Source organism: Pongo abelii, chromosome 20 (genome assembly GCF_028885655.2).
Source record: "Pongo abelii isolate AG06213 chromosome 20, NHGRI_mPonAbe1-v2.0_pri, whole genome shotgun sequence".
Taxonomy (NCBI): Eukaryota; Metazoa; Chordata; class Mammalia; order Primates; family Hominidae; genus Pongo; species Pongo abelii.
The window spans coordinates 35,211,636-35,237,623 of record NC_072005.2 but is presented as its reverse complement, the minus strand read 5'-3'; the positions used below and the strand labels follow the sequence as shown (position 1 = coordinate 35,237,623).

The following is a 25,988-nucleotide window of genomic DNA, read 5'->3' as shown; positions in this document are numbered from 1 at the left end:
GTGCTAGAGGAATTTTACTACTAGATATCAAGACCTATCATAAAGCTAAAATAGTAAGAGTGTGATACTGGTGCAATTATAGGCAAATAATCCAATGGAACAGAATAGAGAAACAGAGCTACACACACATAATCACATAGTTTATGAAACAGTCAACATACTCCATAAGGATTACTCTGGCTGCTAAAAGAAAACTTAACCCCCTCCAGAATCTCTAGAAATTTTTGTTACAATATCTGGCATTCAGTTCAAAATTACAAGGTACAAGGCAATCTATAAAAACAAAAGCAGCTATAAAGAAACCAAGAGGAAAGAATAAAAGCAGACCTTCATTTGATTGACATATTGCATTTATAAAATGTAACAGACTTTATGATTAATACATTCATGAAAACAGAAGAAAAGTTGCAGATGTCAACAGAAACTTGGAATCCATTTTAAAATTTCAAGACATAAATTGTATTTATTTTACGGTTTTCCTGCTGATAAATCCAAAAGAATTATAAGCAGGAAAATGACAAAATGACATCATCCAATTCGCATTCTTAAAAAGACTACTCTGGGCCACTTTTTTTGCTGCGTCTACTGTGAGAATGAAGACCATTCTCAGCAATCAGACTGTCGACATTCCAGAAAATGTCGACATTACTCTGAAGGGATGCACAGTTATCGTGAAGGGCCCCAGAGAAACCCTGCGGAGGGACTTCAATCACATCAACGTAGAACTCAGACTCCTTGGAAAGAAAAAAAAGAGGCTCCGGGTTGACAAATGGTGGGGTAACAGAAAGGAACTGGCTACCATTCGGACTATTTGTAGTCATGTACAGAACATGATCAAGGGTGTTACACTGGGCTTCCGTTACAAGATGAGGTCTGTGTATGCTCACTTCCCCATCAATGTAACGTTATCCAGGAGAATGGGTCTCTTGTTGAAATCCAAAATTTCTTGGGTGAAAAATACATCCGCAGGGTTCAGATGAGACCAGGTGTTGCCTGTTCAGTACCTCAAGCCCAGAAAGATGAATTAATCCTTGAAGGAAATGACACTGAGCTTGTTTCAAATTCAGCAGCTTTGATTCAGCAAGCCACAACAGTTAAAAACAAGGATATCAGGAAATTTTTGGATGGTATCTATGTCTCTGAAAAAGGAACTGTTCAGCAGGCTGATGAATAAGATCTAAGAGTTATCCAGCTACAGAAAGAAGATGCCAGATGACTCCTAAGACATACTTGTGATATTTAAATGATGCAATAAAAGACCTATTAATTTGGACCTTCTTAAAAAAAAAAAAGACTACTCTGGGCCAGGCACCGTGGCTCACGCCTGTAAAATTTTGGGAGGCCAAGACAGGTGGATCACCTGAGGTCAGGAGTTTGAGACCAGACTGACCAACATGGCGAAACCTCATCTCTACTAAAAATACAAAAATTAGCTGGGTGTGGTGGCAGGCACCTGTAATCCCAGCAACATGGGAGGCTGAGGCAGGAGAATCACTTGAACCCAGGATGTGGAGGTTGCAATGAGCCAAGACCACTCCATTGCACTCCAGCCTGGGCAACAAGAGCAAAACTCCATCTCAAAAAAAAAAAAAAAAGACTACTCTGGGAAATAGATAGAAGAGGAACAAAGTGGAACTGCCAAGGCCAGCCAGGAATTACTGCCTCTTTTGTAAGAAATGATAACTGGGCCAGGCACAGTGGCTCACGCCTGTAATCCCGGCACTTTGAGGGGCCAAGGAGGGCACATCACCTGAGGTCAGGAGTTTGAGACGTGCCTGGCCAACATGGTGAAATCCTGTCTCAACTAAAAATATAAAAATTAGCTGGGCATGGTGGTGGGTGCCTGTTAATCCCAGCTACTTGGGAGGCTGAGGCAGGAGAATCACTTGAATCCAGGAAGAAAAAAAAAAAGAAAAGAAAAAAATTGTAAACTGGGAAAATGGCAATGAAGATCACAGGAAACAGCCAATTCAAGGAACTTCTAGTTTTTGGATATAATATTCTTCTATTTCTCTTATGTATTTTTATTTCGTATTATAAATTAAACATAATAGTTCATTGAGAGGGTGGTTATAAATATGGATAAAGCTAAACAAATTCACCCTTTGACTCAGTAATCCATCTCTAGGACTTTACCCAAAGTTACTTCACAAATGAGAAACAACATATGCATACAGTGATTTACTGAGGCATTATCTGTACTATCAAGAGACTAAAAAACACCAAATGCCCATCAATAAGATATCAGCTGAATATCTGATGACACAGACATAAAGCACTATGCAACCACAAAATATGATCAGGAGGCCAGGCACGGTGGCTCACGCCTGTAATCTCAGCACTTTGGGAGGCCGAGGCAGGCGGATCATGAGGTCAGGAGATCGAGACCTTCCTGGCTAACACAGTGAAACCCCGTCTCTACTGAAAAATTAAAAAAAAAAAAAAAAAAAAAAAATTAGCTGGGCTGAGGCAGGAGAATGGCATGAATTCGGGAGGCGGAGCCAAGAATGCACCGCTGCACTCCAGCCTGGACGACAGAGCGAGACTCCATCTCCAAAAAAAAAAAAAAAAAAAGACGAACCAGAGTAATTCCCAGGTTTATCATTTAATGAGATGAACAAAACGCAAAATATGCTGCCTTTTGTATAAGAAAGCAGTATGGAGGGGAGATAAAGTGAACACATATAAGTATTTTTGAAGAAGAAACAGAGGAAGGACAAGTCAAAAGTGAATGTAAATGGTTATCTAGGCCGGCTGTGGTGGCTCACACCTGTAATCCTAGCACTTTGGGAGGCTGAGGCGGGCAGATCACCTGAGGTCAGGAGTTTGAAACCACCCTGGCGAACATGGTGAAACTCCATTTCTACTAAAAATATTTTTTAAATTAGCCGGGCATGGTGGTAGGCGCCTGTAATTCCAGCTACTTGGGAGGCTGAGGCAGGAGAATTGCTTGAACCCGGGATGTGGAGGTTGCAGTGAGCCGAGATTGCGCCACTGCACTCCAGCCTGGGCAACAAGAGCGAAACTCAGTCTCAAAAAAAAAAAAAAAAAAAAGTTTATCTATAGGGGTAAGTAAGAGCAGGAATGGGAATGAATCAGAACTACCTCAGTAGGGATAACTTTTGATTTAGTTGTGATTCTGAACCATGCAAATGTTTTCATGCATTCATAAAATGCAGTTAAGTGAAAAAGATAAAAAAGCAAATACTAAGATTCAATATATAAATAAAAATCCAAGGTATAACTGCACAGAAAAAAAGTAATTCAAGTGACTTTTGAGATCAGTACCCTAACTGTACACCCCAAAAGCATTAATTACACAAAAGCCAATAAAACTGCAAAGACATTTTGAACTTTACTTCACAGGTTTGCCATTGGCAGTGGTATTAATGTAGTAATTCTGAAGCTATTTTGTATATATTGTAGGATAGAGCAAATGAATAAATGCAGACGTTGAGAACCAAGGTTTTCACTATGAAAGAAGGGGAGTTTCAAATATAAACTGGGGAAAATTTAAGAAGAACCTTGTGGTAATGGATTTGAATTCAAAGTATCAGGGTATACAATCAGGGTCCACTGAACCCAGTTTTATTTTTTTAGTTTCTTTCTTGAGTAGTTCTAACTATTTGCAAGGATTAATATTTCATGCCTTTTATCTTCTCTTAGAGGTCTTCCAAGGAATCAAAAGAAAATTTTCCTATGAAGAAAAAAAAAAACTCATTTTATTCTGCAATTACCATATGGGTACAGTGTCTTTGTAAGTCTAAGATACACTACAGGATCCTAGTGATTATGTTTTTCCTGCATCTTGCCATTTCATCATCACCTTAGTAATTATTTTATGATCAACTATTCCTAACTATGCTCTTAAAAAAAAAAAAAAAACTAAATAATAAGAAAATGAGAAAATGGAAGAACTATGGAATCACCTAGAAGGATGATGCAATCAACAGCAAAATATCATCCTTCCATTTTCTTACTGCATTGCCTAGGATATTGCATCATCTTTCAAGAAAGTATAAATGATAACAGACACCATATTTGTACTCTGCTTTTCGCTTTCAATAAACACAGTTGAGAATTCAGATTGTTTTTACTTTCTGCCTATAATGGAAAGAGGAAAAAAGTGATGGAAAGATACTTCACAATTATTAAATGAATCAGATTATGAATATAAAGAGCAAGTAGCACTCTTGACCAATGAAGTCCAATAATTTTTTTTTTTTTGATGAAGGGAATCTTCATCAGCACAGACCAATACAACAGCCAATAGCCAAATGTGACTAATGAGCACTTGAGATGTGGCCATTGTAACCAAAAAACTGAATTTTTATTTTACTTAATTTTAATTAACTTGAATTTTAAATTTAAGTATAATAGACACATGTGGTTAATGGCTACCACATTGGTTAGCGCAGAAAGACACTCGTGATGATGGTGAAATGAGAGCATAAATTAAATCTCAGATTATGAGCCTTCAGATGAAAATATCCTAGATGAATTTTCTCAAAATCAACATTTAATGAATATACAGAAATTAACTCAAAATGGATCAATGACCTAAATATAAGAGCTAAAATCATGAAATCCCTAGAAGGAAACATAGGTATAAATCTTCAAGACCTTGGATCTGGCAATGGATTCTTAGATATGACACCAAAAAACACAAGCAACAAAATGTATAGTCATAAATGACTAGGGGTTTGGAGGAGGGGAGAATGACAGCATTATTGCTTAACGGGTAGAGAGTTTCTGTTTGGGGTGATGAAAAAGTTTTAGAAAGAATAGTGATGGTTACCTAACAGTGAATGTAATCAATGTCACTGAAAAGCATACACACAAGAAATTGTTAAATGGCAGATTTTATTAAATATATTTAGTTTACCATAATAAAACAAGATTGCTAGAATAAAAGATCTCTAAATTCTATTTCCTCTTCTATTCCTGTAAGTTTTTTAAATTCTTGAGGTCAGAGGCTAGGAGAAAAAAACCCTGAAGACACCAGAAATAGGTTCTTAAAGCAGGCATTCTGTATTGGTTTATCTTTGTATTAAGTCCTAGAAGAGACCATGCCAATGGAGGAAGAAAACTACATGCATATGAACTTAGTGAATGTTAAAAAAGGGTTGACTGATTAGAATAAGGAAAAATAAAGAATCCGTGAATGAACACTATACTTGTAAGAACAAAAAGGAAAGAGGATATTCCCATCCAGTCAGTCATTCAACAGGAAGGACTTCATGATGCAATAATTTGCAACAAGAACCTAGATAATCCCATTGTTCTAAGAGGACATGTGGCAGTATTCTTAAATCTCATAATCTTTGTGCATCAAGATTTGCTTAATATAAAGAGAACTGCTGTGTTTAAATTCTGATTAAACTTTCCAATAAAATTGTTTTTCACTATCCCTTATTCTTAGACCTGTAAATTATTTGCAAAAATTACTTAAAAATATAAACAGTAAACAGGATCCACTGGACCTAGATGGTAAATGGTGATGACTGCTTTTTCTGGTATATTGAAGGTTAATATATTTCCTTAGTACTGTCTGCTTGATGCAATTAACACCCCAGCAGCAATCAGCACTACTTGTGTCCACATCTTGGTTTCTAAGCATTTCTTATTTTATAAGGCTCTTGGAAGAAATAGTCAATTTCAGGACTAAGGCAAACTACAGGGCAAGCCTGGAACATCCTGTGCCAGAAAGCAAGGTAATGATCAAATAATGAAAAAAGAATGCACAGGCCAGCCACAGGGTGCTCACGCCTGTAATCCCAGCACTTTGGGAGGCCCAGGCGGGTGGATCACCTGAGGTCAGGAGATTGAGACCAGCCTGGCCAACATGGTGAAACCTCATCTCTACTAAAAATACAAAAAAGTAGCTGGGCGTGGTGGCAGAGGCCTGTAATCCCAGCTACTTGGGAGGCTGAGGCAGCAGAGTCACTCGAACCCAGGAGGCGGAGGTTGCAGTGAGCCAGGATCGTGCCACCGCACTCCAGCCGAGGCAACAAGAGTGAAACTGTCTCAAAAAAAAAAAAAAGAATGCATGCTTGAGCCAGCTTGAAGGGGCTCCCATTGGCCAAATTTAGAACAATTTGAACATCAAAAGGAATGAAGAAATCACATCACTCTCAATTTGAAACAACAAAAAAAATGAGTTTATTGTGAAATTAAAGGGGGGGGCCGCTAGAGTTCTTGTTGATCGAAAAACATAAACTAATAAATACATTGTTAGAAAATCACTAATTAGCAAACACCAACATAACCGATTTAGGCAAGGATCATCCATGGCAAAAGGCTTTTGAGGAATAGGATATTTACACTGTCTTCAAGTACTATATCATTTAAAGGTAACTTTATGATGGAGAGACCTGACATCTTAAACAAGTGGTTAGCAACACTAATAATGGGACAAAAATGACATTATGTGTCTCCTGATGTGATGCAATGAAAAGTCATCATCATCTATGTAATCACGCGTGTATGTGTGTGTGTGTTTTTAGAGACAGGACCTTACCACTATGATGCCCAAGCTGGACTCCACCTCCTGCCTCAGCCTTCGGAGCTTTTGGAGTAATTGGGACTACAGGCTTGTGCCACCAACCAACTATCTACGTAGTATTCTTGCCAAAAATGTTTGTTTCTTCATGATTACGTTCATTAGACATCTTCAAATTGTGGGACATTCTACAAGAAAACTGATCTAACGTTTCAAAAATGCCAATTTCATAAAGACAGAAGGTGGCGGGGAATAATTTTAGATGAAAGAAGATTAAGGAGATAAGAGAGTCAAATGCCATAGTAATCTTTGACTGGCTCTTGCATTGAAAGAGAGTTATAAAGGACATTTTTAGAAAAACTGAGAAAATGTGAATATGGTACATGTCAATGTTAATTTCTTGAGTGTGAAAAAAAGATATGGTTATGTAGAAGAATGACCTTGATGTAAAATGATAAGTGCTTCAGTATTACTGATGTGATGATGTCTGCAATTCACTTCTGAATGGTTCTGCTGGGGGAAAAGGGAAAAAAAAAAAAAAGGAATATATAAAGAGAAAAGCAAATGGGACAAAATGTTAACTGATTAAACAGTAGTCATCATATTGTTCTTTCGCCTTTCCTGTAGTTTTATAATTTTTCAAATAAACAGTTGTAGTTTAAGGGGGGAAAACTGCATCTGACAGACTAAAAAGATTGACACATCACTCTGGAGATAACGGCAAGTGATACAAGCTAAAAGGTTCTTAAACTCAAAATGAAAACAACAGGTAAAACAAAATAAAGCAGTTACGGCCAAATCACAGATTCCATGCACCTTCTTCCCCCTTTCCCTCCAGTGTTTTGGGACCATTACCATCTTTTCTTCCAATCTAGAGAAGCCTAACACAATGAAAATGGGTTTTTCCCTCCTTGAAATACTGTTTTATGTTTATTGACAACTTTCGAAGGACTAAAACCAAAGTTGTCTCTTCTTATGGCACATTACTGGCACAATACTAAGTGCCAACAACAACAAGAAGTTTATCTAAAATAAAACTTACAAGTAATGAGTTCTGAAAACTCACCTACCTACAAAATGGAATGTGCCTTTGGCTATACAAGCAAACATATTCTTACAACTGTGCCTTTCTTAAAAAATAAGTAACTTCAACATTACTTATTGAAGTTACAGAACTTACAGAACAAATATACTCTTTTCAATGAATTACCTATAATTAATCAATTTAGAAAAAGCATTTCTAAAATTCAATACCCACTCATAAATACTCATAGCAAACTTGGAATATAAGGAAATTTCCTTAATCTGATAAAAGCAAATACAAAAATTACTCACAGTAAACATCACACTTAATGGTAAATGTTTAAAAGTTGACCCCTGATGCCCACTACCAGCACTTGAACTGGCCAGTATCAGAAGCAAGAAAAAGAAACAGCATACGGACTGGAAAGGAGAAAATAAAGGCAATCTTGAGGAACCGCAACTAAAACTACACCACCATGTACCAGGTACCAAGATAACTTACAAAGTCATAATGATTTAGACAGTGTAGGTTTGCTGCAAGAACAGACAAGCCAACAGAACAGTCAAGAAACTGATCCACTTACACAGTCACCTGATTTATGACAAAGATGACAATGCGGTGGAGACATGACACTCTTTCCAATAAATGCTGATGGGGCAACTAGGTATCCATACAGTAAAAATGAAACCTGACCTCAATCCCCCCCATATACGAAGCCAATTCCAGGTAGAATATAGATTCTCAATGTGAAAAGCAAAGCAATAAAGCTTCTATTAGACAATAAAAGAGGATATCCTCAGAAAAATAGTAAGAAAGACCTCTTAAAAACAAGACAAAAAACACTAACCATGAAGGAAACAATTGTTAAAATTAAAAATGTCTGTTGATCAAAGGACAGACACCACTGTAAGTGCTCCAAGTCAAGCCACAGACCAGGAAAGAAACTTACAATATGTAATTGGAAAGGCAGTCATTACGATGAATCAATTAGAATATAACTAACATCTCAATAGAAAGTAGTTAAGAGATGAGCAGGTATTTCACAAAAACAAAACACAAAAATCCAAGTAGCCAATAAACATCTGAAAAGGTCATCAACCTCATTACTCATCACTAGATTGGCCAGCAAATATGAAAAGACACATGGTGGTAAAGACTGAAATAGGGAGAACTTCTGTCCACTGCTAGCAAGCGGTAAACTGGTATAACCACCTTAGAAAAAGCATTCTAAGTGGAACTGAAGACACAAACGCGCCATGAGAAAGTTCCAGGCAAAAACTAGAAACAAACTGTTCATCTGAAAAATAAACAGTATTAATGAAAATTCTAAGATCGGATCTGTAAACATCTATCACAATGCGTGGCACACAGAGTTGCTCCCTATAATGTAATTCCATCCGTCCATTTCTTCACATATGCATGACAAATGGATATAATTTAAGATCAGCCTCAAAACACATTCCAATGGCTCCCATCTCACAAATATGAAAACCAAAACTCTTACAATCATCTGGTACTGCTCTCATACTGGCTCTTCTCTAAAATATCCTCCATATATCCACACAGCTCACTCCCCACTTATTTCAAGTTTCTGCTCAAATGGAACCTAACAGAGAAGCCCTCTCTGATGGCTTACAGAAGACACCATCCCTCCACTCACATCCAACATTCTCTACAGGCCTCTTACCTTCCTGTTTTTCTACTTAGCCTTACCTACCAAACACCCAAGGTAAGGCTATGTAACTGCATGCCTTCACCCCTAGAGTGTAACCATGAAAGCAAGAACTTGCTGTATTTTGTTCATTACTGCCCACTCAGCAGAACATGCCTGGCATGTAGTAGATACTCATTAAATATTTGTTACATAAATTCTATGGCATGGATTCTAGGCTTGGAAAGAATAGCTGTTATATGGCCTACGTGGCTGACAGTTCCTTAAACTATGTGCAGTTTAGTTTATCACAAGAAATATGAAAACCCTCCATTAAGTTAAATTAGCTGTTCTGCTTTATAAAAAATTTAAAATATTTACTCTTAATGCATTTAATTCCCCAAGGCTCTATATCAGGAAGTATAAGCTATTCCAAAATTCCAAGTGAGAATTACATGAGGCACTCAATTATAAATATATTATCCTAATGAATTTTCTAATCTTACTATTATCCTGCAAATAAGCCTATAAAAACGATACTGGATCCACCACTTTTTAAAATATTACAATAAAATCTCAGTAGTTCTGCTAATAAAAGCTAATAGTATCTAGAGATAAAATACAGATATCTCAGAAACATCACCTTAGCCAAGAAACCAAAATTTCAACACAATGCAATTCTTAGAATCAGATTTAACAAGATCTTAGTACAAGGAAACCTCCCTGAACAGCCCAAGACACTCCACAACAGTCCTAGACCACACATTTTATGGTACAGGTCACAGTCTAGACAGGTTAAGCTTCCATTTTTCCAACAAATATTTTACTGCTGTTAGTAAAAACAGATTTAAAGAAAAAAAAAAAAAGGATGATCTGAATTTCTCTCCTCTCCCTGTATCTTATAACAAATGAAGATTAAATAAAACCTTTGGGGTGGGGGAAGGGAATCAACTGGAAGATGGCTGTTTGAACAAATTATATATATCAGCTCTGAAGTAACCAAGAAATAAACCTGCCTAACTGGCATTCAAACCAGCCAAGAGCCATTTTTCAGGCTCAGAAAGTGTTTTGCAATTAAAATAACATTCCAATTTTCGTTAAAATTAAAATAAGTTTTATCAATAGCTTTTCTTGGAAAAAAAATCCCATCCAATTTTACAGACTTTTAGGTAAAATAATAAAATCGTGTACTTTTAAAACAATGGTGTTTTCCTATGTAAAATGTGTAAATATTTATATAAACATAACTGGAACCACCCTATACATACTGTCCTAGTTTTCAATGCCTACATAATAGCTCCTGATTTATTTAACCAATCCCCTAATGTCAGACTTTTAGTTTTTCTCATTATAAACAAAGCTGCAGGGAATGTTTCCTACATGTTTTTTTGCTAGATTAAAATAGAAACAAACCGAAGTTCTAACTAAAATAAATTGTTTTGGAAATGTTTCACCATTGACTGTAAGTGAAAGCAATGTTAAAATATTTGATCCTAACCACTGACTACAGATGTTGTCACTTAGAGGTTGTGGCTTGTTCATGCCCCTTGTCTGTCCTCTTCCTCAGGTTGCCAATTTTTTGTCCTTTTTATTCCATGTTCCAGAGAACATACAAGAAAAAAACAGAGAGAGAGTGTAAAACTTGTTATACTCCTTAGCTGAATTTGGAAAAAAAGAAAGAACAAAACTAATGAGCAACATTTAAGCCACATTACCTACCAGCCCCTCTCAATCAAGGCTCCCAGAGAAGATCATGCCCTAAGCCTAAGGCACCCACTGTGTGTAAGGAACTCATCTCTCTCTCTGCATCTAGAGCCAACTAGGTAGGTACCCCCCAGGGGAAACTGAAAACAGTCATTCAAATCATTTTCTGCAGAGTTTAACTCTGTCTCACAAAACCCATGTAGGGAAAGGCCAAGAGCTTAAAAGCATGTTTGATTCAACTTTCATAAAGGAATACTAAGTGCCACATATGAAGCTACTATGACATTTTCCCCTTCTACACTCAGGATGTCACTACACTTCTACTTTACTAGAACTCACTGTACTCCCACAACTGGCCAGCTTTAAAGCCTAAATAAATTGCTTCACAAAAAATTTTCACTGCCGATTTACTGGGTAGTTTTCCTGTACTACACTATAACTACAGTGCAGCTATCTAATCAGTTTATTTTGTGGCCTTGTGGGTCTCCTGTCCACTGAAGCAAATGCTTCTATTAAATAAAGATAGATTAAATACTGACGCGCTTTTTTCTGAACTGGGGATAATTTTACACACCCATGACAGATATACGTGGTTATTTTGTGTGCCGAATTAACATTAACACAACACAGAAAAATAATTTGGTAGCACAGTCAATGTCTACAGAAAACAGTCATTCAGTTTGCCACAAGACTGTAACTGAAAAAGCAGTTACTCTCTTCCAATGTAACTCAACACGATACCAGAAAGCTGTTCAGAGCACCCCAAAAAGTATCCTTTGCATTTCAGTCACACTAACATCAGAATAAAACTAAAGATATCTTTTTAATATGCCAAATGGCAGAAAATATATCAAGTCAGCATTATGCACGTATTATACACTGAAGGAGGTGAAATTAACCCACTGCAGCAGAGGAAAGGCAACAGAAACACCATCCTCTGAGGGTCTGTGTCACATTCTCTGAACGAATAAAAAATGCCAAGTTTTGGCAAAAAGAGTAAGATTTCATGAGGTGCTGTTTTTTCTTTCTTCTTTTTCCATCTTTCTCTTTAAAAAAAATACATTAATGTCTTATAATTTAAAGACGCCAAACTAGTTTTATATATATATATATATATATATATATATATATATATATATATATATACACACACACACATACATATATGAATGACAGGGTCTCGATCTTGTCACCCAGGGTGAAGTGCAGTGGCATGACCATGGCCCACTGCAGCCTCAAACGCCTGGGCTCAAGCGATCCTCTCACCTCAGCCTCCCAAGTACGTGGGACTACAAGTGTGCACCACCATGGCCTGGCTAATTTTTTGTATTTTTTTGTATAGACGGGGGTCTCCCTATGTTGCCCAGGCTGGTCTCGAACTCCCTGGCTTCAAGCAATTCCACGACCTTGACATCCCAAGCAGCTGGGATTACAGGTTTGAGTCACCACCCTAGCCACTGGATTTTTAAACCTTCATCTTGAAAATAGGCTTCCAAACCTAACAGTTGCGTTATTAGAGAAAAATGGCTGAGAAATGACAACCCACAAAATAATTTAAACCAACCAGAACAAAGAAAGATTCCAGCAGTTCATCCCAACAGGTGGTTTCCAAGCAAACGAGGGTTTTTTAAGTTCTATCAAAACCCCCATCTAGGTGAACTGAGTATATTTTTGTATCTATGTAAACAGTCGTTCTTATACAGGAATGTTCAGTTAAAAAGTTAAGAACTTTTAAACTGCTTATAGTGTTGAAGCAACTTCCTAACCCTTTATAATCCATGCTCTTCCAAAAATGACATAAAATATTTTAAGCAAATTAAATACTGCTTTTCAAAGTAACAATTTCAAGACACTTGAGACAGAATCAATCTGAAAGACCACAGAATCCACAGAAAAATCAGATTTAACAATAAAACTATTTCTTAAATTGGGAATACTTCTTTATATAAAGTCCCACTAGGAAACACAAAACTTTGTACCCTTTTCACTAGTTTAAAACTCATTTATTATAGGATGAAATTAAAATTTGTAAAAATGAGCCGGGTGCGGTGACTCAGGCCTATAATCCCAACACTTTGGGAGGCGAGGTGGGGAGGGGCAGGAGGGGGAGGATCGCTTGAGGCCAGAAGTTCGAGATTAGCCTGGGCAACATAGTGAGACTCTTTTTTTTTAAATGTTTAAATGGCATTATATTGTGACAAATATTAAATAACCAAATATTGCACAGGAAGCATTATCATGACAAACGTGGTAAAACTTTTCCGTGCAATCAAATAAAGAGCAACAAACAGTACACATTTTAAGCAATGTTAGATCATCACAAGCTACAAATATTAAAGCGAACGCTTCCGTTGACAGCGTGCTGCCCCCGCCCCCAAATTCCCACGCGCTGCCGCACGCCTTCAGGTCAGAAGCCCCCTTTCCTGGGCAGGCGAACGGGCTGCACACCCCTCACTCCGCTGCGAGGTCAAAGGGCTGCCGACAAAGACAACAGAAGCACGTGACAAAAGTTTCTCCCCGTTCCCTCCGGGGGCCCGGGCAGCTGGGCCTACGCCACGCGGGGCAGCGGCCCAGAACACAGGCAGGGGCGGCCCGGCGGGCGGAGGCGGAAGCGGCGCGGGGCTGCCAGTTACCTTTTCCTGCTCCTCGCGCAGCCGCGCCACATCCGGGGCGCGCAGCGGAACCGTGGCCATGGCCGGGGCCGGGGCCGGGGCCGAGGCCGAGGCCGAAGGGGGCGAGAGGTCGGGGGGCGTCTCCACGGTAGGCGGCTCCATGACAGGCCCGGGGGCCTCAGCGGGGCGAGTGAGTCCTGAACCAGCGCCTGCGCAAGCGGCGCGGCCGGCGGCTGCCCAGCGCCCGCGCGCCCGCCCTCAGGCACCGCGCGCCCCGCGCCCAGGAGGCCGCGCCCGCCGCCGCCGCCGCTGCTCGCGTCCGCGCCGCCCGCTGCCGCATCTCACACGCGCATGCCGCCGCCGCCGCCCCGCAGCGGGCTCCAAGTAGCAGGCCGCCTGCCAGGTACCGAGACGGTTCTCCGGTGCAGGCCCAGCCAGGCGTCCCGTGGCGGCCGCGCCTCCCCACACGCCCCGCCTCTCGCGGCACGCCGGAAGCAAGCGCGCAGGCCCCACCCCCGACACGCCCAGCCCGCTCAGGCCCCGCCTCCAGGGGAGTGCGCGTGGTGTGAACCGCGTGGCTGGGGTTGGCGGTGGCAGCTGCTGGGCTGCGTTTGTATCCCTCTGCAAGCTTACATTTTTATGCCGATATTTCTTTCTTTTTTTTTTGAAATTACGTATATGAAAGCACTAAATATAGGCTTTGGAACCTTGAAAAAAAAGCCCTTAAAAAAAAAAGCTTACGTTCTAAAGAAGCTCCACGCCCAGGAAATGCTCGGCAAGAGCCGCGTGTCGCCTTGAGTGCCCCATCTCCCTCCCCGTCGTTTGGCGCTGCATCTGTATCTAGGAGCTTAATTCATGTACTAGAGCTGTTTCATAAGCACATTTAATTTTAGCAATTCAACTCTTTTCTGTGCCTTTTTAGTGAGTTGAAATATACAATTATATTTTGCATGTTCATTAATTACTGTACACATTGTATTTTCTCTTATATAAATTAAGCTACTGTACTAATTTTAATATGCTGCTATGAATGGACTGAGAAATTTTCCAAGGATAACTTTGCCCCTACTTTTCTTTTCTTTTTTTTTTTTTTCTAAGAGACCGAGTCTTGGTCTGTCGCCCGGGCTGGAGTGCAGCAGTGCCATCATTTCTCACTGCAGCCTCAAACTCCTAGACTCAAGCGATCTTCCCACCTCAGCCTCAGGAGTAGCTGGGACCACTGGCCCACACCAACACATCCTGTTAATTTTTCTATTTTTTTGTAGAGGCGGGGTCTCGCAATGTTGCCCAGGCTGGTCTTGACTTTAAGCGAGCCTCCTGTCTTAGCGAGCCTCCTGTCTTGGCTTCCCTGAAGTGCTAGGATTACAGGTGTGAGCCACCACACCTGGCCGTTCCAATTATTTTAGAACTCCTGTGCCCACTTCCTCCTACAGCCCTTTGTACAGCCTCCTATTAACCTAACTGCGTGGAAGTGGCCTTGCCCTGTCTGCTGTAGTCGCTAGCAGTAAAGATGGGTCGTGTTCGTTCCACATCATACACAGACAGGTCTAGGCAGAGAGATGCCTGCAGAGTCACAGCCTGGTGTGCCTGCTTGCTCTGCTTCTCTTCCCTCACTCCTGCCCAGCTCCCAAGTCCAGATCCACCCTTTTTTTCCTTTTTATGGCTTCAAAGGAAGAAAGCAAGGACAACTTGGGAAAAGATAAATGTTCATTCCTGTCTTTTCTTCACTGCACATCCAACCATCATCACCTCTGGAACAGCCAGAACCTGACCATTCTTACCACCTCCTCTACCACCACCATCCTCTCCATCCCCAGCCACCTCAGCAACCATTGATCTGGCCTTGCTGCCCCCACTCTTGTCCCTTGTAATGGAGATCGGCAGCTGCCCACCCCACTTCCCCTCGTTTAGGGGCTCAACCCTAGACCACATAGTCCTGTGCATGTAAGAAGCTGACCCACCCCCTAGCTCCAGGCAAAGGGGGTGATGCATCTCCCTTGTAAATAATTGGTTCAAGAATGGGTGTGCTGTGTCGTCCAGACAGATTTCCTGGAGGCTTCTGAGAAGGTTCTTTTTCTTTTTTTTTTTTTTCCTCTGTTGCCCAGGCTGGAGTGCAATGGTGCCATCTTGGCTCACTGCACCCTCTGCCTCCTGGATTCAAGCGATTCTCCTGACTCAGCCTCCCGAGTAGCTGGGACTACAGGCGCACACCACCACACCTGGCTAATTTTTGTATTTTTAGTAGAGACGGGGTTTCACCATGTTGGCCAGGCTGGTCTCAAACTCCTGGCCTCAAGTGATCCACCTGCCTCGGCGTCCTAAAGTGCTGGGATTACAGGCACCAGCCACCACGCCCCTCCAGAGAAGGTTCTTCCTCATTCTTCGAAAGTGCTCCCATAAGGAATCAGTCTATCCCCTTGGCCAGGAAGTGCAAAGCAGGTAGCCCCGTGTGTATCAGACAGCCCCCCTAGACCACCTAGACACTCCAATACTCAGAATGAAGTGCAATCTGCGGTCAGCAGAGCTGAGAACAGAACCCAAGTCCTTGACAGCATCACAGAACTTGATCCAGGGCTGAATCAACCAGCTCTGAAGTCTGCATCACTTCTGAACTTCCCGTTTAAAAGGCCAGTAAATTTTCTGAATGACCAGGACAATTTTCTATCATGAGCAGCCGAAGACATCTGATTCACACACCCCTAAACTATTCTCCACTCAGCAGCCTGGGTGAGCTTTTCAAAGGGGATCAGGTCATGTCAGTCTCCCTTCTAGGGCCCTCCATGGCTTCCTACAGCAACCAGAATCAAATCCAGACATCCTACTAGAATTCAGCATTGTCGGACCCACCTTGCCCACCTCCAACCAAGCCCCCTACCACTCAGGCCAACCACAACAATTTCTCTCTTCTTCAGATACTCCAGACTAGTTCCTGCCTCAGGGCCTTTGTACCTGCCGATCTCTCTGCCTGCAATATTTCTCCCAGATCTTTCCATGGTTGCCTCCTTGCCATTACTCAGGCCTCAGTTCAAATAATAACAGGGCTTTCTTGATCTCCTGTCCACGAAAGCCCTTCCCCTCTCCTCTAGGCATCCGCCCTCACCTCACTTTTTAAATTTTCTTTGTAGCGCTTATCACACTTTCAGATTCAGCTTTGGCCGGGCACAGTAGCTCATGCCTGTAATCTGAGCACTTTGGGAGGTGGAGGCAGGCGGATCATTTGAGGTCAGGAGTTTGAGACCAGCCTGGCCCCACATGGTGAAACCCCATCTCTACTAAAAATACAAAAATTAGCCGCCGTGGTGGTACACACCTGTAATCCCAGATACTCTGGAGGCTGAGGCAGGAGAATCACTTGAACCTGGGAGGCAGAGGTTGCAGTGAGCAGAGACCATGCCACTGCACTCCTGCCTGGGCAACAGAATGACACTCCGTCTAAAAAAAAAAAAAAAATTGGCCAGGCACAGTGGCTCACGCCTGTAATCCCAGCACTTTGGGAGGCCGAGGCGGGCAAATCACCTCAGGTCAGGAGTTCAAGACCAGCCTGACCAACATGGATAAACCCCATCTCTGCTAAAAATACAAAATTAGCCAGGTGTGGTGGTGCATGCCTGTAATCCCAGCTACTGTGGAGGATGAGGCAGGAGAATCGCTTGAACCCTGGAAGCAGAGGTTGCAGTGAGCCGAGATCGTGCCATTGCACTCCAGCCTGGGCAACAAGAGTGCAACTCTGTCTCAGAAAAAAAAAAAAAAATAGTAGGCCAGGCACGGTGGCTCATGTCTGTAATCCCAGCACTTTGGGAGGCCGAGGTGGGCAGATCCCGAGGTCAGGAGATTGAGATCCTCCTGGCTAACATGGTGAAACCCCATCTCTACTAAAAACACAAAAAATTAGCCAGGTGTGGTGGTGGGCGCCTGTAGTCCAAGCTACTCGGGAGGCTGAGGCAGGAGAATGGCATGAACCCGGGAGGCGGAGCTCGCAGTGAGCTGAGATGGTGCCACTGCACTCCAGCCTGGGTGACAGAGTGAGACTCTGTCTCAAAAAAAAAAAAAAGTAAATATTATTTTATTACCTTATTACTTTATTACTTATTATTGGTTAATCCCTTCTTCATGTGCCAGGCCCCCCACTGGGAATGGGAGACAAGAGTTGACCAAGGCAAGCACCAGCCCTGTTCATAGATGTTGGAGTCAATAGAGGGCCACTGACATGGTTTGGATATTGTTCCCTCAAAATCTCATGTTGAAACGTGATCCCTAATGTTGGAAGTGGGGCCTAGTGGGAGGTGTTTAGGTCTTGGGGGCGGATCCCTCACGAGTGGTTTGCTGCTCTTCCTGCAGTAATGAGTTCACATGAAAGCTGGTTGTTTAAAAGAGCCTGGCACCTCCTCCTTCCTCTCTTGCTCCCTTGCTCTTACTTCCACTTGCCATGTGATGCGCAGCTCCCCATTTGCCTTCCACCATGATTGGAAGCTTCCTGAGGCCTCACCAGAAACCAAGCAGATGTTGGTGCCACATGCTACAATTGTATGGCCTACAGAACTGCAAGCCAAATAAACCTCCTTTCTTTACAAATTACCCAGCCTTGGCTGGGCACAGTAATTCACATCTGTAATCCCAGAACTTTGGGAGCCCAAAGGGAATGGATCTCCTGAGGTCAGGATTTTGAGACCAGCCTGGCCAATATGGTGAAACCCCATCTCTACTAAAGATACAAAAAATTAGACGGGCAAACCTCATGAGACATGAATAAACAGCCAGCGGAGTTCTTGATGAAAAAAGAGGCTGCTGGTTGTTGGTAAGAGAACAACAACAGGGTGGATGCAAAACAGCTGCCATGCCCCATTTCTCAGCCCTCACCCCACCATGAGGCTGTAGGAATAGCTTTCCTGGAATGGCTGGCTGGTTGCAAGGTGGGCAAGATGATCCTTGTCCTCCAAAAATTGGGGGATTTTTGAGTCCTGAGGGATTAGCACAGGCTCCTGTATTGGTTTCAGCCCTCTTCTGCTTCCTATGGCAGCATCCATCAGGAGATTTGAAAGGAAAGAACACCTTTTTGGAGCCAGAAATTTACAGATATCATTTCCAGGTCACTGGTTGCCTATAAAGATTATGAAACAGAAACTTCAGTAACCACATGCAATAAGGACTACACACTTTGCAAACATAGTTTGGAAAAGTCTGTAAACAGATGGCTACAACCCTCAACAAGCAAAAATCAGCAATCTCTGAAGAGGAGGAGAATCTGATTTTTCAGAGTTAACACAATAATACCCAAAATGCCAAGTGCTCAACAAAATATTACAAAGCATACAAAGAAAAAGGAAAGTATAGCCTATTCACAGGGGGAAAAGAAAGAATTGAATAGAAGCCATCCCCAAGGAAGCCCTTACATTGGAAACATTAGTCAAAGGCATTAAATCAACTGTCTTATGCCCAATGAGCTAAAGGAAACCAAAATAATGTATGAACAAATAGGGAAGGCCAATAAAGAGATAGTTTAATCTTATAAAAAGGAACAAAATAAAAATCCTGGAGCCGAAAAGTACAATAGCTGGAATTTAGAAATTCACTAGAGAAGTCAAAAAGCTGGTCTGAAGAATCAGGAAGAAGAAAGAATCAGCAAACTTGAAGACAAGGCAATTGAAATTGTCCAGTTGTAAAGAGAGGAAAAAAAATAAGGAAAAATAGGCTGGCCATGGTGGCTCATGCCTGTAATCCCAGCACTTTGGGAGGCTGAGGTGGGTGGATCACTTGAGTTCAGGAGTTTCATATCAGCCTGGCCAACATGGTGAAACCCCATCTCTACTAAAAATATAAAAATTAGCCAGGCGTTGTGACACGCGCCTGTAATCCTAGCTACTGAGGAGGCTGAGGCCTGAGAATCACTTGAATCAAGAAGGAGGAGGTTGCAGTGAGCTGAGATCACGCCACTACACTCCACCTGGGCAGTAGGCTGAGACTCCATCTTCAAAAAAAGAAAAGGAAAAATGAACAGAGCCTGATAGATCCATGTGACGCCATCAAGCATATGTCAACACATGCATAGTAGAAGTTCCTGCAGGAGAAGAGGAACAGGAAGGGACAGAAAAAGAGATTTGAAGAAATAATGGCTGAAAACTTCCCAAATTTGATGAAGGATATGAACATACACATCCAAGAAGCTTAACAAATTACAAGCAGGAGAAACTCAGAGATTCATACTGAGACTCGTAACCAGATTGTCAAAAATCAGAGACAAAAAGAGAATCTTGAAAGCAGCGAGAGAGGAACAACTTGTAAGGTACAAGGAGTCCTTGGTAACATTAATAGCTAAACTTTCATCAGAAACCACAGAGGGGCTGGGTGCAGTGGCTCATGCCTGTAATTCCAGCACTTTGGGAGGCCGAGATGGGCAGATTGCCTGAGGTCAGGAGTTCGAGACCAGCCTGTTCAACATAGTGAAACCCTGTCTCTACTAAAAATACAAAAAACTAGCTGGGCGTGGTGGCGGGCACCTGTAATCCCAGCTACTTGGGAGACTGAGGCAGGAGAATTGCTTGAACCTGGAAGGCAGAGGTTGCAGTGAGCCAAGATGGCACCATTGCACTCCAGCCTGGGCGACAGTGCGAGACTCCATCTCTAAAAAAAAAAAAAAAGAAAGAAAACAAAACATAGAGGCCCAGAGGCAGTGGAATAACACAGTTAAAGTCCTGAAAAAAAAAAAGAAAAAACAAAAAAAAGACTGTCAACTATCCTACCAGACAAACAGAATTACAGAATTTCCTACCAGACAAACTATCCTTCAGGAATTAAGACATTTTCAGATAAAGAAATGCAGAGAAAGCTCATTGCTATTAGCCCTTCTCTACAAGAGCTGCTAAAGTGAATCCATCAGGCTGAAATGAAAGGACACTTGATAGTAATTCAAAGCCATGATGAGAAAAAAAGTACACTGATAAAAATAGTAACTACATACATCAGTAAATATAAAAGCCAGTATTATTGTAGGTTTGGTTAGTAATTCTTCATTTTTCACCTATCATTTAAAAGGCAAATGCATGAAACAGTAATTATAAATCTATGTTAATGAGCACAGAATGTATAAAGATATGATCTGGGACAATAATAATATAAAGAGGGAGGGACAGAGATGTATAGGAGCAAAGTATTTGTATACTATTAAAACTAAGTTGGTATTATTCAAATTAGGGTGTTATAAATGTAAGATGCTAATTGTGATCCCCAAGGTAACCACTAAGAAAATAACTGAAAAATATGCAGACAGGGAAAGAAAAAGGGAATCAAAATGGTACACTAAAATCTATTAAATACTAAAAAAATGTAGTAGTGGAGGAATTGAGGAACAAAATACAAAAAATATACAGAAAAGCAAATAGCTATTAAATAAATGGCAGAATTAAGTCCTTTATTGGTAATTACTTTAAATGTAAATGGACTAAACTGTCTAATTAAAGGGCAGAGGTTGATAGAATGGATTTCTAACAATTATTAATTTATATGCTGTCTACAAGAGACTTACTTTAGATCAAAAGATTCGAAAGGATGGAAAGTAAGAAAATAATACGGGCATGTTGGCTCATGCCTGTAATCCCAGCACTTATGCTAGCAATCCCTTGGGAATCCAGGGAGGTGGATCACTTGCGCCCAGGATTCGAGACTATCCTGAGCAACATAGTGAGACCTGGCCTCTAAAACAAACAAACAAAAAAATTAGCTACTTGGGAGGCTGAGGCAGGAGGATTGCTAGAGCCGAAGAGGTCAAAGCTGCAGTAAGCCATGAGCTCACCACTGCAGTACAGCCTGGGCTACAGAGCAAGACCTCATGTCATAACAGAGAAGAAGAGATCTGAACAGTAGCGTGTATGTACACATAAGAAAAACCACGTGGGATTGTAGTGAGAAGGCAGCATCTGCAAGCCAAGGGGAGAGGCCTGAGAAAATATCAACCCTGCTGACACCTTGATCTTGGACTTCCAGCCTCCAGAATTGTGAGAAAATAAATTTCTATTGTTTAAGCTACTCACTTCGTGGTAAAGTGTTATCATGGCCCTAGCAAACTAACATATCAATAACCTAACTATATGGCTTAGGTAACTAGAAAAAGAAGAGTAAACTAAAACCAAAGCTAGCAGAAAGAAGGAATAAGGCCAGGCATGGTGGCTGATGCCTGTAATCCCAGCACTTTGTGAGGCCAAGGCCGGTGAATCACCTAAGGTCAGAAGTTCAAGACCAGCCTGGCCAACATGGTGAAACCCCAGCTCTTCTAATAATACAAAAATCAGCCAGGCGTGGTGGCAGGCGCCTGTAATCCCAGCTACTCAGGAGGCTGAGGCAGGAGAATCGCTGGAACCTGGGAGGCAGAGGTTGCAGTGAGCCGAGATGACACCACTGCACTCCAGCCTGGGTGACAGAGCAAGACTCCATCTCAAAAAAAAAAAAGAAAGAAAGAAAAAGAAAGAAGGAATAACAAAGATTAGAGTGGAGAAAAACAAAACAGAAAATAGAAAAATGATAGAGGAAATCAATGAAAATGAAAGTTGATTTTTTTTTAAGAGACTGAGTCTCACTCTGTTGCCCAGGCTGGAGTGCAGTGGCACAGTCTCGGCTCACTGCAACCTCTACCTCCTAGGTTCTAGCAATTCTCCTGCCTCAGCCTCCTGAGTAGCTGGGATTACAGGTGCACGCCACCATGCCCAGCTAATTTTTTTGTATTTTAATAGAGACGGGGTTTCACCGTGTTGCCCAGGCTGGTCTTGAACTCCTGAGCTCAGGCAATCCACTCGCCTCAGCCTCCAAAAGTGCTAGGATTACAGGCATGAGCCACCGGGCCCAGTCAAAAGTTAATGTTTTTAAAGATCAACAAAATTGACTACGAAAAAAAGAGAAAAGAGTCAAATTACTAAAATCAGAAATGAAAGTGAGACAGTACTGTTTTGCAGAAGTAAATTGGATAATACTATAAACAATTGTACTCCAAAAAATTGGAAAACCTTAGATGAAATGTACAAATTTTTAGAAAAACACAAACTGCCAAAACTAACTCAAGAAGAAATAGAAAATCTGATTGGATCTATAACAAGTAAGGATATTGAATCAGTAATCAAAAACTTTCCAACAAAAAAAGCCCAGGAACAGATTGTTTCAAGATGAATTCTACTAAACATTTAAAGAAGTAACACAAATCCTTCTCAAACTCTTCCGAAAAATTGAAGAGGAAAGAACACATTCTATGAGGCCAGCAAGACAAAGACCTGAGAGAAAAGAAAACTGCAGACCACTGCTCCTTTTGAACATAGACACAAAAATTCTCAACAAAATATTAACAAATTTGGCAACATATTTGTAAGATTATATACTATGAACAAGTGGAATTTATTCCAGAGACACAATGGTGATTCACCGTATAAAAATAAATCAACATAGGCCGGGTGTGGTGTCTCACACCTGTAATCCCAGCACTTTGGGAGGCTGAGGCGGGTGGATCACCTGAGGTCAGGAGTTCGAGACCAGCCTGGCCAACATGGTGAAATTCTGTCTCTACTAAAAATACAAAAAAATTAGCTGGATGTGGTGATGGGCACCTGTATTCCCAGCTACTCAGGAGGCTGAGGCAGGAGAATTGCTTGAACCTGGGAGGCGGAGGTTGCAGTGAACCGAGATCATGCCACTGCACTCCAGCCTGGGCAACAAGAGGGAAACTCAGTCTCAAAAAAAAAAAAAAAAAAAAAAAACAATAGAATGAAGGGGGAAAACCACATAATAATCTCAAATGGGCCTGGCATGGTGGCTCACGCCTGTAATCCCAGCACTTTGGGAGGCTGAGGCAGGTGAATCACCTAAGGTCAGTAGTTTGAGACCAGCCTGGCCATTATGGTGAAACCCCATCTCTACTAAAAATACAAAAATTAGCCAGGTGCGGTGGCAGACACCTGTAATCCCAGTTACTTGGGAGGCTGAGGCAGGAGAGTCACTTGAACCCAGGAGGCGGAGGTTGCAGTGAGCTGAGATCATGCCACAGAATTCCAGCCTGGGTGACAGACCAAGACTGTGTCTCAAATAATAATAATAATCATCATCATCATCATCACCATCTCAAATGATGCCGAAAAAGCATTTGACAATATCCAACATCAAGATAAAACACTTAGTAAAGTAGGAATAGAAACGAACCTCTTCAACATTATAAGGACCATATAAGAAAAGTCCGTAACTAACATAATCATGACAGACTGAAGATTTTTTTCCTCTAAATTGGGAACAAGACAAGGAGGCCCACTTTTAGCACTACTATTTAGTATAGTACTAAGAGTTCTAGTCACGGCAATTAGGCAAGATAAAGAAATGAAAGGCAGCCAAGTTAGAAAAGAAGAAGTAATATTATCTCTCTTGGTAGATGATAAAACCTTATATGTAGAAAATCCCAATGAATACCCACCCAACACACACACACAACTGTTAGAGCTAATAAATTCAGCAAAGCTGCAGGATACAAAATCAACACACGAGAATCAGTTCCTATATAGTAGGATATATATTTCTGAGTAGTAGGAAACAACGATCTGAAAAGAAAATTGAAAAAACAATTCCATGTACAGTAACATCAAGAATAAAATATTTAGTAAAAAATTTAAGGAGGAGCAAGATTTGTGCATTGAAAACTACAAAACACTGCTGAAAGAAACAAGTATGTGGAAGAACATCTTGCATTCATGGATTGGAAGACAATATTGTTAAGATGATGATTGTTATGGGCTGAATGTTTGTGTTCTTCCAAAATGCACATGTCAATGCCCTAACCGCCAACGTGACTGTTTCTGAAGATAGGGCCTTTATGGAACTAATTAATGTTAAATGAAGGTGGGGCCTTGGTTCGATAGGATTGGTGTCCCTATCCTGGCAGAGATACCAGAGAGCTTTCTCTTGCTCTGCATGCAAGGAAAGACCATCCAAGGACATAGTAAGAAGGTGGTCATGGACAAGCCAGGAAGAGAAACTTCATGAGAAACTGGCTTTTCCAACACCATCATGGACCCTTAGTTTCCAGAGCTGTAAGAAATATAAATTTCTATTGTTTAAGACTGTCATGGTATTTTATTACAGCAGTTCAAGCAGACTAATACAACAATGTTCTCCAAAGCCATCTACAGATTCAGTGCAATTCCTATCCAATCCCAATGGCATTTTTTTGCAGAAGTAGCGAAACTGGTCCTGAAATTTGTATGGAATTTCAAGAGACCCCAAATAACCAAAATAACTGAAAAAGAAGAACAAAGTTGGAGGTCTCATACTTCCTGATTTCAAAACTTACTACAAAGCTACAGTAATCAAAATACTATGAGGCCAGGCATGGTGGCTCATGCCTGTAATCCCAACACATTGGGAAGCCAAGGCTGGTGGATCACTTGAGGTCAGGAATTCGAGGCCAGCCTGGCCAACATGGTGAAATCCTGTCTGTACTAAAACTACAAAAAAAAAAAAAAAAAAAAAGCTGGGCATGGTGGCAGCTAGTAGTATTCCTAGCTACTACTTGGGAAGCTGAGGCATGAGAATCACTTGAATGTGGGAGGCAGAGGTTGCAGTGAGCCGAGATCACACCACTGCACTCCTGCCTGGGTGACAGAGCAAGACTTTGTCTTAAAAAACAAAAAAAACAAAAAACACTGAGGTCTCAGGTAGTCATATAGTCCAACAGACTAGAATAAAGAGCCCAGAAATAAACCCTCTTGTGTACAGATTTTTGACAAGAATTTCAAGACCATTCAATAAGAAAAGGACAGTCTCTTTAATAAATGGTGCCTTACATAAGAAGAATATATATGGAAAAGAAAAAAAAACACAAATGGTGCCAAGGAAGCTGGATATCCACGTGCAAAAGAATGAAGTTGGACCCTTACCTTACACTATAACTAAAAATTAACTCAAGATTGATCAAAGACCTGAATGTAAGACCTAAAGTCAAACTCAGAAGGAACCATAGGGGCAAATCATGATCTTAGATTTGGCAATGGTTTCTCAAATAGGCCACCAAAAGCACAGGAGGCAAAAGAAAAAAAAACTATAAATTGGACGTCGTCAAAATTAAAAACTTTTTATGCATCAAAGGACACTGTCAACCGGACGCGTTGGTTGATGTCTGTAATCCCAGCAGTTTGGGAGGATGAGGTGGGCAGATCACTTGAGGTCAGGAGTTCAAGACTAGCCTGGCCAACATGGTGAAACCCCATCTCTACCAAAAATACAAAAAATTAGCCTGGTGTGGTGGTGGCACCTGTAGTACCAGCTACTTGTGAGGCTGAGGCAGGATAATCGCTTGAACCCTGGAGGCAGAGGTTGCAGTGAGCTGAGATAATACCACTGCACTCCAGCCTGGGAGACAGAGCAAGACTCCGTCTCAAAAAAAAAAATAAAAAGACACTGACAAGAGAGTGAAAAGATAACACACAGAACAAGAAGAAACACTTGCAAATCTTGTATCTTATATATAAGGGTTTAATA

At 41.2% G+C, this 25,988-nt stretch overlaps 1 protein-coding gene and 1 pseudogene across 5 annotated transcripts in view; one reads left to right on the top strand and one right to left on the bottom strand.

Moving 5' to 3' along the window:
* The window catches only part of URI1 (URI1 prefoldin like chaperone), a 90,279-nt gene that overhangs the window by 58,096 nt on the left and 6,195 nt on the right, over positions 1-25,988 (bottom strand). The window contains exon 1 of one of the 5 annotated variants that reach the window (XM_002829012.6): positions 13,515-13,967. The exons of 3 other annotated variants lie outside the window; for them this stretch is intronic. In XM_002829012.6, the coding sequence (XP_002829058.3) occupies positions 13,515-13,655 (141 nt within the window). In that variant the 5' untranslated portion in view covers positions 13,656-13,967. Of the gene's footprint in view, positions 1-13,514; positions 13,968-25,988 lie in introns of those variants that run through there. One more of the 5 variants, XM_009253110.4, reaches the window with a different exon arrangement.
* Positions 574-2,550, top strand: LOC100431465 (large ribosomal subunit protein uL6-like; annotated as a pseudogene).